Source organism: Thunnus albacares, chromosome 20 (genome assembly GCF_914725855.1).
Source record: "Thunnus albacares chromosome 20, fThuAlb1.1, whole genome shotgun sequence".
In the NCBI taxonomy this organism is placed as follows: domain Eukaryota; kingdom Metazoa; phylum Chordata; class Actinopteri; order Scombriformes; family Scombridae; genus Thunnus; species Thunnus albacares.
The window spans coordinates 27,869,677-27,883,499 of NC_058125.1; the positions used below are offsets into that span (position 1 = coordinate 27,869,677).

A 13,823-nucleotide genomic window follows, 5' to 3' on the forward strand; every position below is an offset into this window, starting at 1 on the left:
CCCTGTTCTCCCCTACTCCTGGGAGCTGATAGGGTGAATTAGGGTGAGATATTTAGCTGATAAAAGCATAGACTATATGATTTTTATATGCTTTAATAATCCATCCTCCCGCTTCCCCAAATTACTTATTCAAATTAATTTCTTGCCTCTCAGATGAGTCTCTCTGCACCCCTCTCCCGGATCTACACAAACCACAGCCTACGGAGCACTGCTGTGGGTCTGGTCTTGGATGCGGGCCTGGAAAGTGGCCGGATTATGTCTGTGACAGGCCACCGATGTGAGACCTGCCTCACATCATACTGGGTCTCATCCATATCAGAGAGGGACACATGGGGCCAGATGTTGTCTTGCCATACCTCCACAAGCACCGTTACCCATCATCAAAGCTTGACTAGTCGTTGATTGTTAATACAGGCTCATTAACAGCTTCATTGCAAGAAAAAAAGGTAGGCTAGTTTATTTTTTGCTGGTTGAGGGCTAGACCTGTTCTAAATTGTTAATATAGACTATTTTGTTATCTGATATAGTTTAATTGAAATAAAAATGAACCAATAAAATTGATGAACTAACAAACCAATAAATGAGCACCTGTTTGGTATGTCTCTTATTTAACCTAATCAATTTAGTGAATGTCTATGAAGTAGCACTGCAACTCAATTAACTAAAGCTCAGCAACATTAAAATTTTGTCATTTCCTGGTAACCTGTTAGGTCTATGTTTGCACAGTCACAACATGATGCAGCCATAACCGTCGCTTACCTCACCCTGTTGTAATTCGTACTTTATCATGCAGGTCATACTGCTTGGTTGTAAAAGGGTTGAGAATTCTTCCTTGTCATGACAACAGTAAGCTCCTTCTACATAACCTTTTGATTTTGACTGCGAAACTTTAACCAAAAATTTGCGATTACTTTTATTTTATATTGTTGGCAAATGACCATGGTGTAAGCAGGATGACCTACTCTTTGATTATCCCTTACATGAACCACTCTGTTTAACTCTTTATGTCCCGAGAAGGGAGGCCTCTCAAAGTGTTTCTCAAAATCAGCTGCACAAACTTCCTGAACTACATAAAATAGTTTGTTTTAATGCCAACAAAATTAAGTTTAGAGGTTTTAATGTGACAGGAAAGCGTCTGGGGACAAACTAACTGATGAGCATCTGATGTGAGATTACATAGTATACATCTGTTACCATGGCAACAGCAGAGCATGTCCTGTCACATACAGGACTGACTGTTGTGAAACACTTTTTTTAATGAAATATACGTGTTTGAGCCGCTTCCTGTAACTAAAATCAAAACTAACCTGTGGTTAGAGGCTTCAGTTCTGAGAAGCTGCTCATCAGTTAGTTTGTTTCCTGGTTGATGAGATAAAAGAGGAAACAGAACATGTTATTAGCAGAGGAGAGCTGACGAGTCCGTCAGACAGAGACAGAGACAGAGACAGACGGTCTAGCTGGTCATGGATCACCTGCTGATGGTGTTGGTGTTGCTGTGGAGTTCAGGTAGGACTCTGCTTTAATGATGGATGTGTGAAAGGTTTAAAACTCCTTTGTAAAGATACTGAATTTAAGTCAAATCCTGCATTCAAAACTTCACTGATGGTAAACTTTATCAGTAAAAAGTAGTGAAGTATCTTCAGTTCAGTCCTGATAGTTTCACATCGCTTCTTTTCACAGAGTTTAATGACTGATGTGTTTACATGTGAGTTGTAATAAGTTGAACTGTGATGACAAAAATGCATCCAGTCATCAAATTAAAACTAGTTTGTTTCACTGAGTTTCTGCAAAATCTGACATTTGGAGATACAAGGTTTTCACCTGACAACAGTGTTGTGTTTTGAATGTAGAATCTGTAAAGTAAGAAGTAACTGCAGCCGTCAGATACTGTGATGATGTAATGATTTACGTTATGGAGACTTTAGTTATGTCCCCAAAGGGTACGAATACAAGTACGCACGCATACGCACACACACACACACACACACACACACACACACACACACACACAGTCCTATATTACCAACTGTTTCTTGTTATTTTGGAGAAAAAAAAATCAGCTCTTTTTCTCATCAACAGAGGACACAAATGATCATATTTTAATTTAAAAAATCTTATTGGTGAAACAGTCACATCATATCATCACATGTTACAAACTCAACCAGCAACACTCAGAGTTTAGTGACCAAATAAAGTAACAGGACAGTTTGATAGTGTGAGCAGACATGACAAGAAAGTTGGAACAGAGGTGAATTTTTTAGGGCAAATGTCACGTCAGCTTTCAAGTGCGAAACACCACAATATGTCTTTAGGTTTCAAAAAGAGGCCTCCACTTCCTGTCTCAAGTGCAACATGAGCTGCATGGACAACACGTACTGAAAACCACAAGTACAAACAGCTTCCAGTTGTCCTCACAGTGGAAAGTCTCTAAACTACAGTGATGAAATGTTCAACAAACAATAAAAAAGCTTGTTACCTAAAACTTTATAAATAATATTATCAAAATGGTAAAAAGAAGAGAGACATTTCTTTTATTGCTAGTAACTCGGGGCTAGTCACATAATCGTGCCTTGTTGGGAAAAGGTCTGGTTAGATTAAGGTCCGCCAAAGTGTTGTCGGTACTTTTTAGTGATGATCCTATTGAAAGTAAAAAAGTCTTATCAAAAACAGTATCTTAAAACACACATTATTAAAACAGTACTTTAACAAGAGAGGTAATACTTCAGTATAAAACTAGAAGGATCTCATATATCTCTTAGTTTCACTCACACAACACTCTGATATTAGTGCAACAGCTTAAACCAACTAAAGTTTTAAGACAGTTGTAAACCGGAGCAGAAGGAGAGATTTCTTTAGAGAGGTTTGTTTGTCTCTCTTTATGATGCAGTGACGCTGGAACTTTGTTCGACATTATAATGTAAAAAAACAATAAAGTTAGTGACCATTTTAGGCCTCATATCTGTGCCCAGCTCTGACCGTGCACACACACACACTCATGTTGTCCTGACTCACTTCTGGGGACATTACATTAATTTCCTGAAGACTTACTCTAACCATAACCGCTGACCCAAAAATCAGCTTCACACACACACACACACACACACACACACACACACACATACACACACACACACACACACACAAACACACACACACACACACACACACACAATAAACTACAGATTATCAGCTGACAGATGTTTTATTGTGATGAGTTCTTTATTAGATGTTTCACAGAATAATTCTCCATGTTTCAGTTTTAGCAGCTGAAGGAAAAATTAAAGTGACAAAATCGTTTGTTTACGAAGCTCATTAGCAAATCGGCAGACGAGCTGTGTTTGAGGCGACAGCCAATCAGAAGCCATCCTCACTCAGGTGTCTCACATACAGTTTAGGATCAGAAAGAAGGAAAGATTTTACACATTAAACAATCACACCAACTGTCTGTCCACCTGCAGGGAGGCTCTGATGAAAGACTCTGCAGGTGCATTATGGGGCATGTAGGATCCAGTGTTTCTGGACTAAAAGTCAGGATATCTCCACCTCTGCTGCTCAGATTCTGTTTTTAATCATTCAGACCCAGAAACTATAAAAACTTCAATTCTGAAATGTAACTAGTATACAAACTAGTGTGTTTGTAGTGTTTATTTATGTGTATTTATCATATTACACTAAACTAAATGAAAGATAAAAGATCAGGAACACAGTGTCTGACTCTGTTGTGTAGAAGGTAAGGACACACTTCACATCATCTGAGTGGGTGTTTGCTCAAAAGATTTGTGATTTATGAGACATAATGGTTTTGGACTGCCCACTACGAGTCTGTCCATTTCGCTGTCTACTTCTCTTCTTTTACAGCACGCCATGTGAAATTCTTTTTCTCAAGCTGAACTGATACTAAAAGGTGAAAACTCTGTTGACCACTGACTGGTCAGTCGTTTATCTCATACTTTCTATAGCTCCCTCTCCTCACTTTTGAGAACAATGTTAATATTTATATTAATTATATATAGCCTATACAGTATATCCTATGCATGTGTGTGAGTGTGTGTCATTCACTGTCCCTCAGGTTGTGGCATGTGGATATATATTGGGCAGTAAGATATGTCCTGTCTCCTTCTCCCAGGAGTATTTTTAAGTTTGAGAGCTCATTAAGCTCTTTGAAATCTGAAATTACAGAGTTGAACTTGTTGAAGTAAATGTTCCTTATTTCACTGAATGTTTTACATCGTAGGAGGAAGTAGTAGTCTAGTACTCTCTCTCTCTGCTGCTGTGCTTGAAACACAGCATTCACACGAGGAGAAAACAACACAGATGTGTCCTGTTGTACTTTGTATTTCCTGCTGCATTAGTTGGATATAATGAATGAATTAAAAGGAGAAAGGAGAAGAGGAGGAAAAGGAAACAGAAACTAAGAGCGTCTGTCTCCACACTAGATCACCTGTTGAGTGTTTGATGGTTGTTTATTTGTGCTTCAGAACGTAACTGCTGTGAAACAATCAGAACATAACATTATATTTCTGTCATTCACAACTTTATCTCAGAGAAAGTTTTCCACTGCTGTCTCTGTCACTCTCTCGCCCTCTCTCTCTCTCTTTTTCTCTCTTCTTTTTTAAAAACTCGGGAAGCCGACAACAAAGCCGAACTTTTATCAAATGAAGAGAGACGTCGTCTCCTCCTCTCTCTCATGGCAGGTTGTACAGCTCTGATCCTGACGTGCAGTAGCAGAGCCCAGAAGTCCCGCCCCGCCACTGCAGAGCGGAGCAACTGATGACTTGTTTATGTGAAATTTATTAATATTAAACGTGTCGCGTGTCCAAATTTGTCACTGCACTTCCTTGGGTCCCCAGCAATGCACCCACCAAGTGTGGAGTAGATTAGGTGAACGGTTCTTGAGATATGCAAAGGACAAACATACAGACAGACAGACAGAGATTCCTTGCTTTATATAGAGAGAAGAGAGATGAACCGCTGCTCTTTTGGTTCTGTATGAGCCACTCTCTGTTGTTAAACTCTCTTTATACCACGGTCTGGGTGAATACTCTTTTCTGATTGGTCGGCATGTATGTGCTAAAACCAAGTACTGCACATGTAGTTTAATCACCGTTCTAAATTAATCCACTACCCAACCTGTAACCATAGCAACATTAAAGAGCACAGCTGTCAAAGCTTACTCGTTATAAACTGAGGCAAGCACAGATGAGTTATCAACTTAATAAACCAACGACCGGGATGAAAAACACACCAATGGCTGATTTTAACATTTCTTACAATCTATTTGGAGAATTTTGAAGAATGGGACACAGCAGAGGAAAAAGAAATGGAGAAGAAAAGGAAGAAACCAAGTGAAAAATGGCACAAGGATCTGAGCTTGTATCAACTGCCATATATCACATTTCAATATAATAAGTAATAGGAGTTCAAATCAAGCAATTGTGTCTTTAAAGCCATGTTGAAACACCACAGGAAAAGCGGTAAAAAGACACCAGTGTCCATCATCCTCTTATAACTGAGTCTGAACTATCTATCTAGTCTATGTAGGCCTTCAGGTTTTTAAAATATAAATGTAACTTACAGTTGTAACAAGGCGTTACAACCGTCCCAGTATCATCAGCCATGTTTTCACCTCATGTGAACTAGCTTGACTGCTAGTTTGACACATGTTAGGAATTTCTATTTTCAGCTTACAGAACAGTGATGCTAATAATACTTGTTTGGATTCCTAGACATTTGATCTCAAGACAGTATCCAAAAAATACATCTGATAGAAAAGTTGAATTTTTACCTAAAGAAAACATTTTTCCTGGTAACTTTTTCTGGGAGTTTCAAATGTGGCTCCTTTTTTGTAAGCAAGAAGACAATCTAACTGAGCATGTGCAGAGTGAGTATAATCACTGTAGCTTGTTTCTGATTGGAGGAATTCAAGGTGTTACAACCGTCCCATGTTACAACTGTCCCTGTTCTCCCCTACTCCTGGGAGCTGATAGGGTGAATTAGGGTGAGATATTTAGCTGATAAAAGCATAGACTATATGATTTTTATATGCTTTAATAATCCATCCTCCCGCTTCCCCAAATTACTTATTCAAATTAATTTCTTGCCTCTCAGATGAGTCTCTCTGCACCCCTCTCCCGGATCTACACAAACCACAGCCTACGGAGCACTGCTGTGGGTCTGGTCTTGGATGCGGGCCTGGAAAGTGGCCGGATTATGTCTGTGACAGGCCACCGATGTGAGACCTGCCTCACATCATACTGGGTCTCATCCATATCGGAGAGGGACACATGGGGCCAGATGTTGTCTTGCCATACCTCCACAAGCACCGTTACCCATCATCAAAGCTTGACTAGTCGTTGATTGTTAATACAGGCTCATTAACAGCTTCATTGCAAGAAAAAAAGGTAGGCTAGTTTATTTTTTGCTGGTTGAGGGCTAGACCTGTTCTAAATTGTTAATATAGACTATTTTGTTATCTGATATAGTTTAATTGAAATAAAAATGAACCAATAAAATTGATGAACTAACAAACCAATAAATGAGCACCTGTTTGGTATGTCTCTTATTTAACCTAATCAATTTAGTGAATGTCTATGAAGTAGCGCTGCAACTCAATTAACTAAAGCTCAGCAACATTAAAATTTTGTCATTTCCTGGTAACCTGTTAGGTCTATGTCTGCACAGTCACAACATGATGCAGCCATAACCGTCGCTTACCTCACCCTGTTGTAATTCGTACTTTATCATGCAGGTCATACTGCTTGGTTGTAAAAGGGTTGAGAATTCTTCCTTGTCATGACAACAGTAAGCTCCTTCTACATAACCTTTTGATTTTGACTGCAAAACTTTAACCAAAAATTTGCGATTGCTTTTATTTTATATTGTTGGCAAATGACCGTGGTGTAAGCAGGATGACCTACTCTTTGATTATCCCTTACATGAACCACTCTGTTTAACTCTTTATATCCCGAGAAGGGAGGCCTCTCAAAGTGTTTCTCTAAATCAGTTGCACAAACTTCCTGAACTACATAAAACAGTTTGTTTTAATGCAAACAAAATTAAGTTTAGAGGTTTTAATGTGACAGGAAATCATCTGGGGACAAACTAACTGATGAGCATCTGATGTGAGATTACATAGTATACATCTGTTACCATGGCAACAGCAGAGCATGTCCTGTCACATACAGGACTGACTGTAGTGAAACACTTTTTTTAAATGAAATATACGTGTTTGAGCTGCTTCCTGTAACTAAAATCAAAAACATCCTGCGGTTAGAGGCTTCAGTTCTGAGAAGCTGCTCATCAGTTGAACTGTGATGACAAAAATGCATCCAGTCATCAAATTAAAACTAGTTTGTTTCACTGAGTTTCTGCAAAATCTGACATTTGGAGTTACAAGGTTTTCACCTGACAACAGTGTTGTGTTTTGAATGTAGAATCTGTAAAGTAAGAAGTAACTGCAGCCGTCAGATACTGTGATGATGTAATGATTTACGTTTTGGAGACTTTAGTTACGTCCCCAAAGGGTACAAATACAAGTACGCATGCATACGCACACACAGTCATATATTACCAACTGAGGACTGCTGTTTCTTGTTATTTTGGAGGAAAAAAAACATTTTCAGCTCTTTTTTTCACAGTAAAACTGCAAATGTGCATTTTAAATTTATTTAAAAGAAATGACCAAGAGGGTCCCTGCAACCCTGACGCATGTCTACCTATCAAAGAGGGGACCTGTGTCTGTGACCACAAACTGAATTGGTACAAAGTCTTTAGAAAATTAAATTTAAAGAACTGTTTCCTACATGTATCTATGTTTTGATCATGAAAATATTGTAAAAAATGTTTTTAAACTATGTTACACCAGTGACTTCATGTCGTATTAGGGGCTCACATGTTGATGTGTTACTATGAAATGTGTGGCGAGTGAATTTTAAAAAGGACTTTCTTCATCCTGTGATTCACGTCTCGTTTTGTAGTTGCTTTAGTTGTCAGTTACTTAATTCTTTGAGTCTTTCTATCATGTTTGACTGTTCTGAGTCAAACTCACACTACAGTTTGTTGATGAGCATCTAAACTAATTCATTATTATTAACACACCTATCAGACCAAACCAACACACACACACTCACACATACACATACACACACGCACACACACACATACATACACACACATACACACACACACACACACACACACACACACACACACACACACACATACACACACACTCACACACACACACACTACTGCATCTACACTCGTCTGGGCAGAGCGTGCAGGAGGCAGAACGTGACGTTTTAACATGAACAAGATGAAGTTGAGAGGGTTTTTCTCTGACAGCGTCGGACATATTGTCTATCATGTTGTTCATATTCACTCATGAGTAAATTCTTCAAAAAGGCTCCATGTTTTTATTGCTGCATCGTTCCATCAGATGGAAATAATCTACATTTCTGCTGCTGCATCATTTTAGACACATTTCCCCAAAATTTTGGGGGACAGTTTGGGTATTTTTGAAAACTTTGGAATCTCAACTAGAATTTAAAATAAAGTCCTGCAAGTTTAAACAAAGTCTGGCAGCACAGCATGAGCTCATACTGAGGATGATGATGAAGAAAAGGCTGATATCTCAAAATCAGGTGAAATAATTCCAGTGAACTGATGCTTTAGGCTGTGGTTAGAGGCTTCAGTTCTGAGAAGCAGCTCATCACACATACAGTCTTTAAATAGCACAGTGGTTATATGATGTCACCACACAGGATGTCTGGGTATTGAAGTCATTCTGAGCTGCTGTGTTGCATTAACTCTATATGAACCAGTCTGTTGGTTAACTCTATATGAACCAGTCTGTTGGTTAACTCTATATGAACCAGTCTGTTGGTTAACTCTATATGAACCAGTCTGTTGGTTAACTCTACACGAACCAGTCTGTTGGTTAACTCTATATGAACCAGTCTGTTGGTTAACTCTATATGAACCAGTCTGTTGGTTAACTCTATATGAACCAGTCTGTTGGTTAACTCTACACGAACCAGTCTGTTGGTTAACTCTATATGAACCAGTCTGTTGGTTAACTGTATATGAACCAGTCTGTTGCATTAACTCTACACGAACCAGTCGGTTGGTTAACTCTATATGAACCAGTCTGTTGGTTAACTGTATATGAACCAGTCTGTTGCATTAACTCTATATGAACCAGTCTGTTGGTTAACTGTATATGAACCAGTCTGTTGCATTAACTCTATATGAACCTGTCTGTTGGTTAACTCTACATGAACCAGTCTGTTGGTTAACTCTACATGAACCAGTCTGTTGGTTAACTCTATATGAACCAGTCTGTTGGTTAACTCTGTATGAACCAGTCTGTTGCATTAACTCTATATGAACCTGTCTGTTGGTTAACTCTGTATGAACCAGTCTGTTGCATTAACTCTATATGAACCTGTCTGTTGGTTAACCCTATATGAACCAGTCTGTTGGTTAACTCTGTATGAACCAGTCTGTTGGTTAACTCTATATGAACCAGTCTGTTGCACTAAAACATAATTCTGGCTTATTTTCATAGTTTTGTTCATCATTTCTATCAGTAGTAACAACATCGTACTCAACAAGTTAATATCAGAGATCTGTGAACATGGTGACATCATTAAAAAGACGTCTGATAGGTCAGAAACACGAGCAGTCAGACGATCAGACAGGAAACAAACCAACATGTTAGTTTTCCTTTAACTCTGTATGAAGCGTCTGTTGAGCTTGTGTTCATGTGTTCATCTCATCTGCTGCTCTTCAGAGAAGAAGTAGAAAGTAGAAGCAGTGAGGTCGAGAAAAAAGGTTTTAAAGTTTCAGACTTTAAAGTTTCAGACTGACCAGGCAAAGAGATGTTTGTTTTTCCTTCATTTTTTGTCTTTTTGTGAGGATTATTTTCACCCCAGAATAATTGAGAGTACCTCATACTGCAATAGCTCAGTTTTCTAGTTACTGAAAATTTAACACGTTATTTTCATACACAAATTATAATTGTTTGTAGCATCGACTTCAACATCTGTGTGTTTTCAGTGAGATGAGCTCTGAGCTGCTGCAAAGCCTCACAGTGTTTGTTCAGTTCACAGCTCTGCAACAATATAAATATTAATTTTCTGATTTTCTCTGCAGGACTCCAGGCTGAAGATAAACACCAACCAACAGGTAAAAAGAGAGAATATATCTCATCTGGTCTGGGAACGCCTCTGATCCCCCAGGAGGAGCTGGAGGACGTTACTCGCACCTCCATCAGTGCTGCACAATGAATCCACTTTGGTTTATGAACAAATACCCTCAAAACTAATAACTAATAAAACGCATGGCATTGTGGGATTGTTTGCAGGAAGTAGTGTACATGACATGAACACGACTTTTTTGTTCCATTGTGGATCATTTGAGGCTCTAAATGTTGGATAAATTTACACACAGAATTCAGACACTGAAACAAAATGGAGGAGGGTAAATAGAGTGAACTTTGTAGTAAATAGTGCGTGATTTCAGACACAGTCTTAGTCTTGCTTCTATATCTGGTCTCTTGTGTATTGTATCCCACAATCCTCTGTTTTCCTCCAGGTTCTCAGTGTGAAAGCACAGCCAAGGCTGACATCGTACTGTTGGTCTGTGAATCCAGGAACACCACCTCTGAAGACCATGAAAACATTAAGTCCTTTCTAACTCAAATAGTCAACAACTTCAACATCGGCCCTCACAAAGTCCAGATCGGTAATATTTTCACTACTACAACTATTCACACTACTGCTCCTGGTACTATTACTACTACTGCTTGTGTATAAAGTACTAAAAATACTAAAATCTTTACACCACAATGTGAAAATATTCAAATACAGGTGCAGGTCCCGAATTCAAAATGAGCAACAAAGCAGTAAAATGGGACATGATAACCAGAGTATTCAAGGTTATGGCTGATGTGAGGATAAAAGGACCATACCAGTGGTTTTACATGTTTAAGCTAAATAACTGCTGTCTGCATACAGCCTCCATTACTGCCAGTTATTTCCCAAAACATGCAGACATATTTTAGCTTTGTAATAACTTGCAGAATTCTCAAAATGTTCAAAATGAAATGTTCAGGTGATACACCTACCTTAAAATCCAGTGCTTCATCTACTGAAACACACATTTATAACTCATAGTAATTATGATTCAGCTTGTAAAACAATCTTTTATCCAGACACTGATTTCCATGGTGGAGATATACTGTACATTCCTTCTGTGTAGGTCGGTGTTGGATCAGTTAGCAGGACAGATGTTCTGACTGAACAGACTCTGTGAAGCACACCGCATTTCTGAACAAAACATTCTAGCTAGGAGGGATGCACAACTTTGTCATGTTGGTTCATCCACAGCATCACTGCCTCGCTCCAGCTCCTCCAACAATGGTGTCAATGTCCATTTCCTCCAGGAAGGAGACTCTAAAGTCATGTACCAGAGTCAGACAGTAGACTCAGGGGTTATTAGCCTGTTAGCCTGTTGGTCCTACTGGACTGAACTGCTGGAATGGTCCTTTAAGTCCTCTCGTCCCTCTATGCATATGCAGATTAGTACAGACATCAGTGTGTGTGAGACATGTGATGTGTGTGTATGAGTGTTGGTGCAACGATGACAACAAGATAACAGTAATAACAGTAATAAACCAACAATTATCATTATCATCATTGTTATTCTATTAAAATCAAAAGCTGGGTCAATGTGTCAGTTTCACACATTTCTGTGTTTTCTGCAGGTCTGCTTCAGTACGCTGACAGATCAGTGACCCAGTGGTACCTGAACGCCCATCAGACCAAACAATCCCTGCTGGAGGCCATAGCCAACCTGCCACAGGAAGGAGGAGACTACGACTACTACACAGGTAATTTAACAGCAGGCTGTCTGATCCACACCAGCTTTACACTGTGAGGGACTAAGGCAGAGACTCTGATTAGATCCAAATATATTTACTTTCTGTATTTAGGTCTGTCAGCGGTGGAAAGTGAAACTGTCAGTGATCTGTATTTTGTACAAAATTTTAACTTAAAGTATTTATAGTATAGAATATATTGAATATATCCAGCAATTTGTGAATGAAATTCACCTGTTTGACAGATCAAGAAAACTGTGTCTCTGCTAACAAATAACATCTTCAGAACAGACTTCAGATAAAGTTAGTAGGAAGTATTTTCATTTATGGTGATTCCAGAAATAGTAGAGTTACAACAGAAATTGGATGAATGATGACAGTAATTTCTATTATTGTTACGATCATAATATTAATAATAATGTTATTGTTATAGTCTTATGATTATTAATATTGTGATATAACATTATTGTTATAGTATCATGGTATAATGTTATATATCACAGACTGCTGATGCTGTTATAGTGATAGTGATTATAATAATTATAGTAATACAAATAAAAGTAGAATTTGAAGCTCTGTGATTGGATGTTTCTGACTGAAATGCATCTTGGGAGTCGTAGTTAACTTCTCTCTTTCAGATTTTATGTCTACAGGCTTCTAGCTTTGACTTTTTATCAAAGAACCAGATATTTTGTTACACAGGTGTTGAAGTGGTGCAGCTGTCAGTCACCTAACAGTCTATGAACAAAGTAACGGGACCTTTATGTCTGGAACAAGCAACACATGAAATAAAGTCTCTGTATCTTTTAAAGCCTCTTTATTTCTGTCATACAGGAAGAGCTCTGAGTCACATCCAATATGATTTGTTTCAACCCAATAAGGGAATGCGTTCAGACTCCCAAAAAATTCTCATCCTGATTACTGATGGAGAGTCTCAGGACGACGTATCCCTCGACTCACAGCGCCTGAGAGACGACGGTATTGAGATCTACACTATTGGTGATTGACTTTCTCTCTGCAACTCTGAAACTACATTATTTTACCATGAAAGAATAAAGTGACATTAACATGAATTAAACATGATATTTTGCTACAATGAAAACGTTAGTTAGTAAGACTCTTAAGATGATGTGTATGACTGCATTTATAGTTTATATAATTTAATGTCTTACATTATTAAATCAAGTCTTTTAATAGTGGGCTGAAATGAATTAAACCAATCTGCTGCTCACAAGGAAGAAAGTAAATCTAAATATGTGGTGTGCTTTGGTAGTGATAATGAAGGACATATGATTTCTGTTTAATGGGATTAAACATGTACAACCATCAGTTTTAACATTTTTCTCTCAGGTGTAAAGAATGTAAACGAGACTCAGCTGAGGACCATCGCCTCAGATCCTGATGAAATTCACATGTTCAGTGTCATCGACTCCTCGTTCCTCCTGGACATCGTTGCCAACCTCACCATCAACCTCTGTAACAGTGCCAACAGCTTAGGTAGGCAAAGAGTCTGTTATCATCAAACAGTGATACATGTTAACACCACACTGATCTGCTGGTGTCAGAATTAATCTTTAGATATCAAGTTTTAAAAGCTGTTAAACATTTTGGATTCTTGCAGTTAGATATAAAGTTATCTTATTGCTGGTTAGTACTTTCTTTTCATCTATTGTATAAGAAAATCAGAATATTGTCAGACTCAGGTATGATAAAAGAGAAAAGATCAGACACACTAGACTTTCAGCTGTTTCCAGTATTTCAAAGTTCTGTTGAAGTTTTATAAATTGTCTGAGCTTAATGTCATTTGTACCAACATGGAATCACAGTGTGGACAGTAGGATGAAGGTCCAAGATGGAAGGGATGTGTTCAAACATGTCCGAAATTTGGCACTGGAAAAACGGTTTGGTAGTTTTTGCCTAATTATTGAATCACCAATCAAGA

At 38.4% G+C, this 13,823-nt stretch overlaps 1 protein-coding gene and 1 long non-coding RNA gene across 2 annotated transcripts; both read left to right on the top strand.

Moving 5' to 3' along the window:
• Window positions 1-1,407: 1,407 nt before the first annotated feature.
• LOC122971159 lies at window positions 1,408-10,720 on the top strand. The gene is made up of 3 exons (XR_006399416.1): window positions 1,408-1,506; window positions 10,156-10,188; window positions 10,597-10,720. It is a non-coding gene; the product is annotated as an uncharacterized LOC122971159 (long non-coding RNA).
• Window positions 10,721-12,621: 1,901 nt separating this feature from the next.
• On the top strand, window positions 12,622-13,486 carry LOC122971148 (collagen alpha-1(XII) chain-like). The gene is made up of 2 exons (XM_044337680.1): window positions 12,622-12,880; window positions 13,232-13,486. Exons 1-2 carry the CDS (start codon window positions 12,622-12,624, stop codon window positions 13,450-13,452), a joined length of 480 nt encoding a protein of 159 aa, XP_044193615.1. The 3' UTR covers window positions 13,453-13,486.
• Window positions 13,487-13,823: the final 337 nt, after the last annotated feature.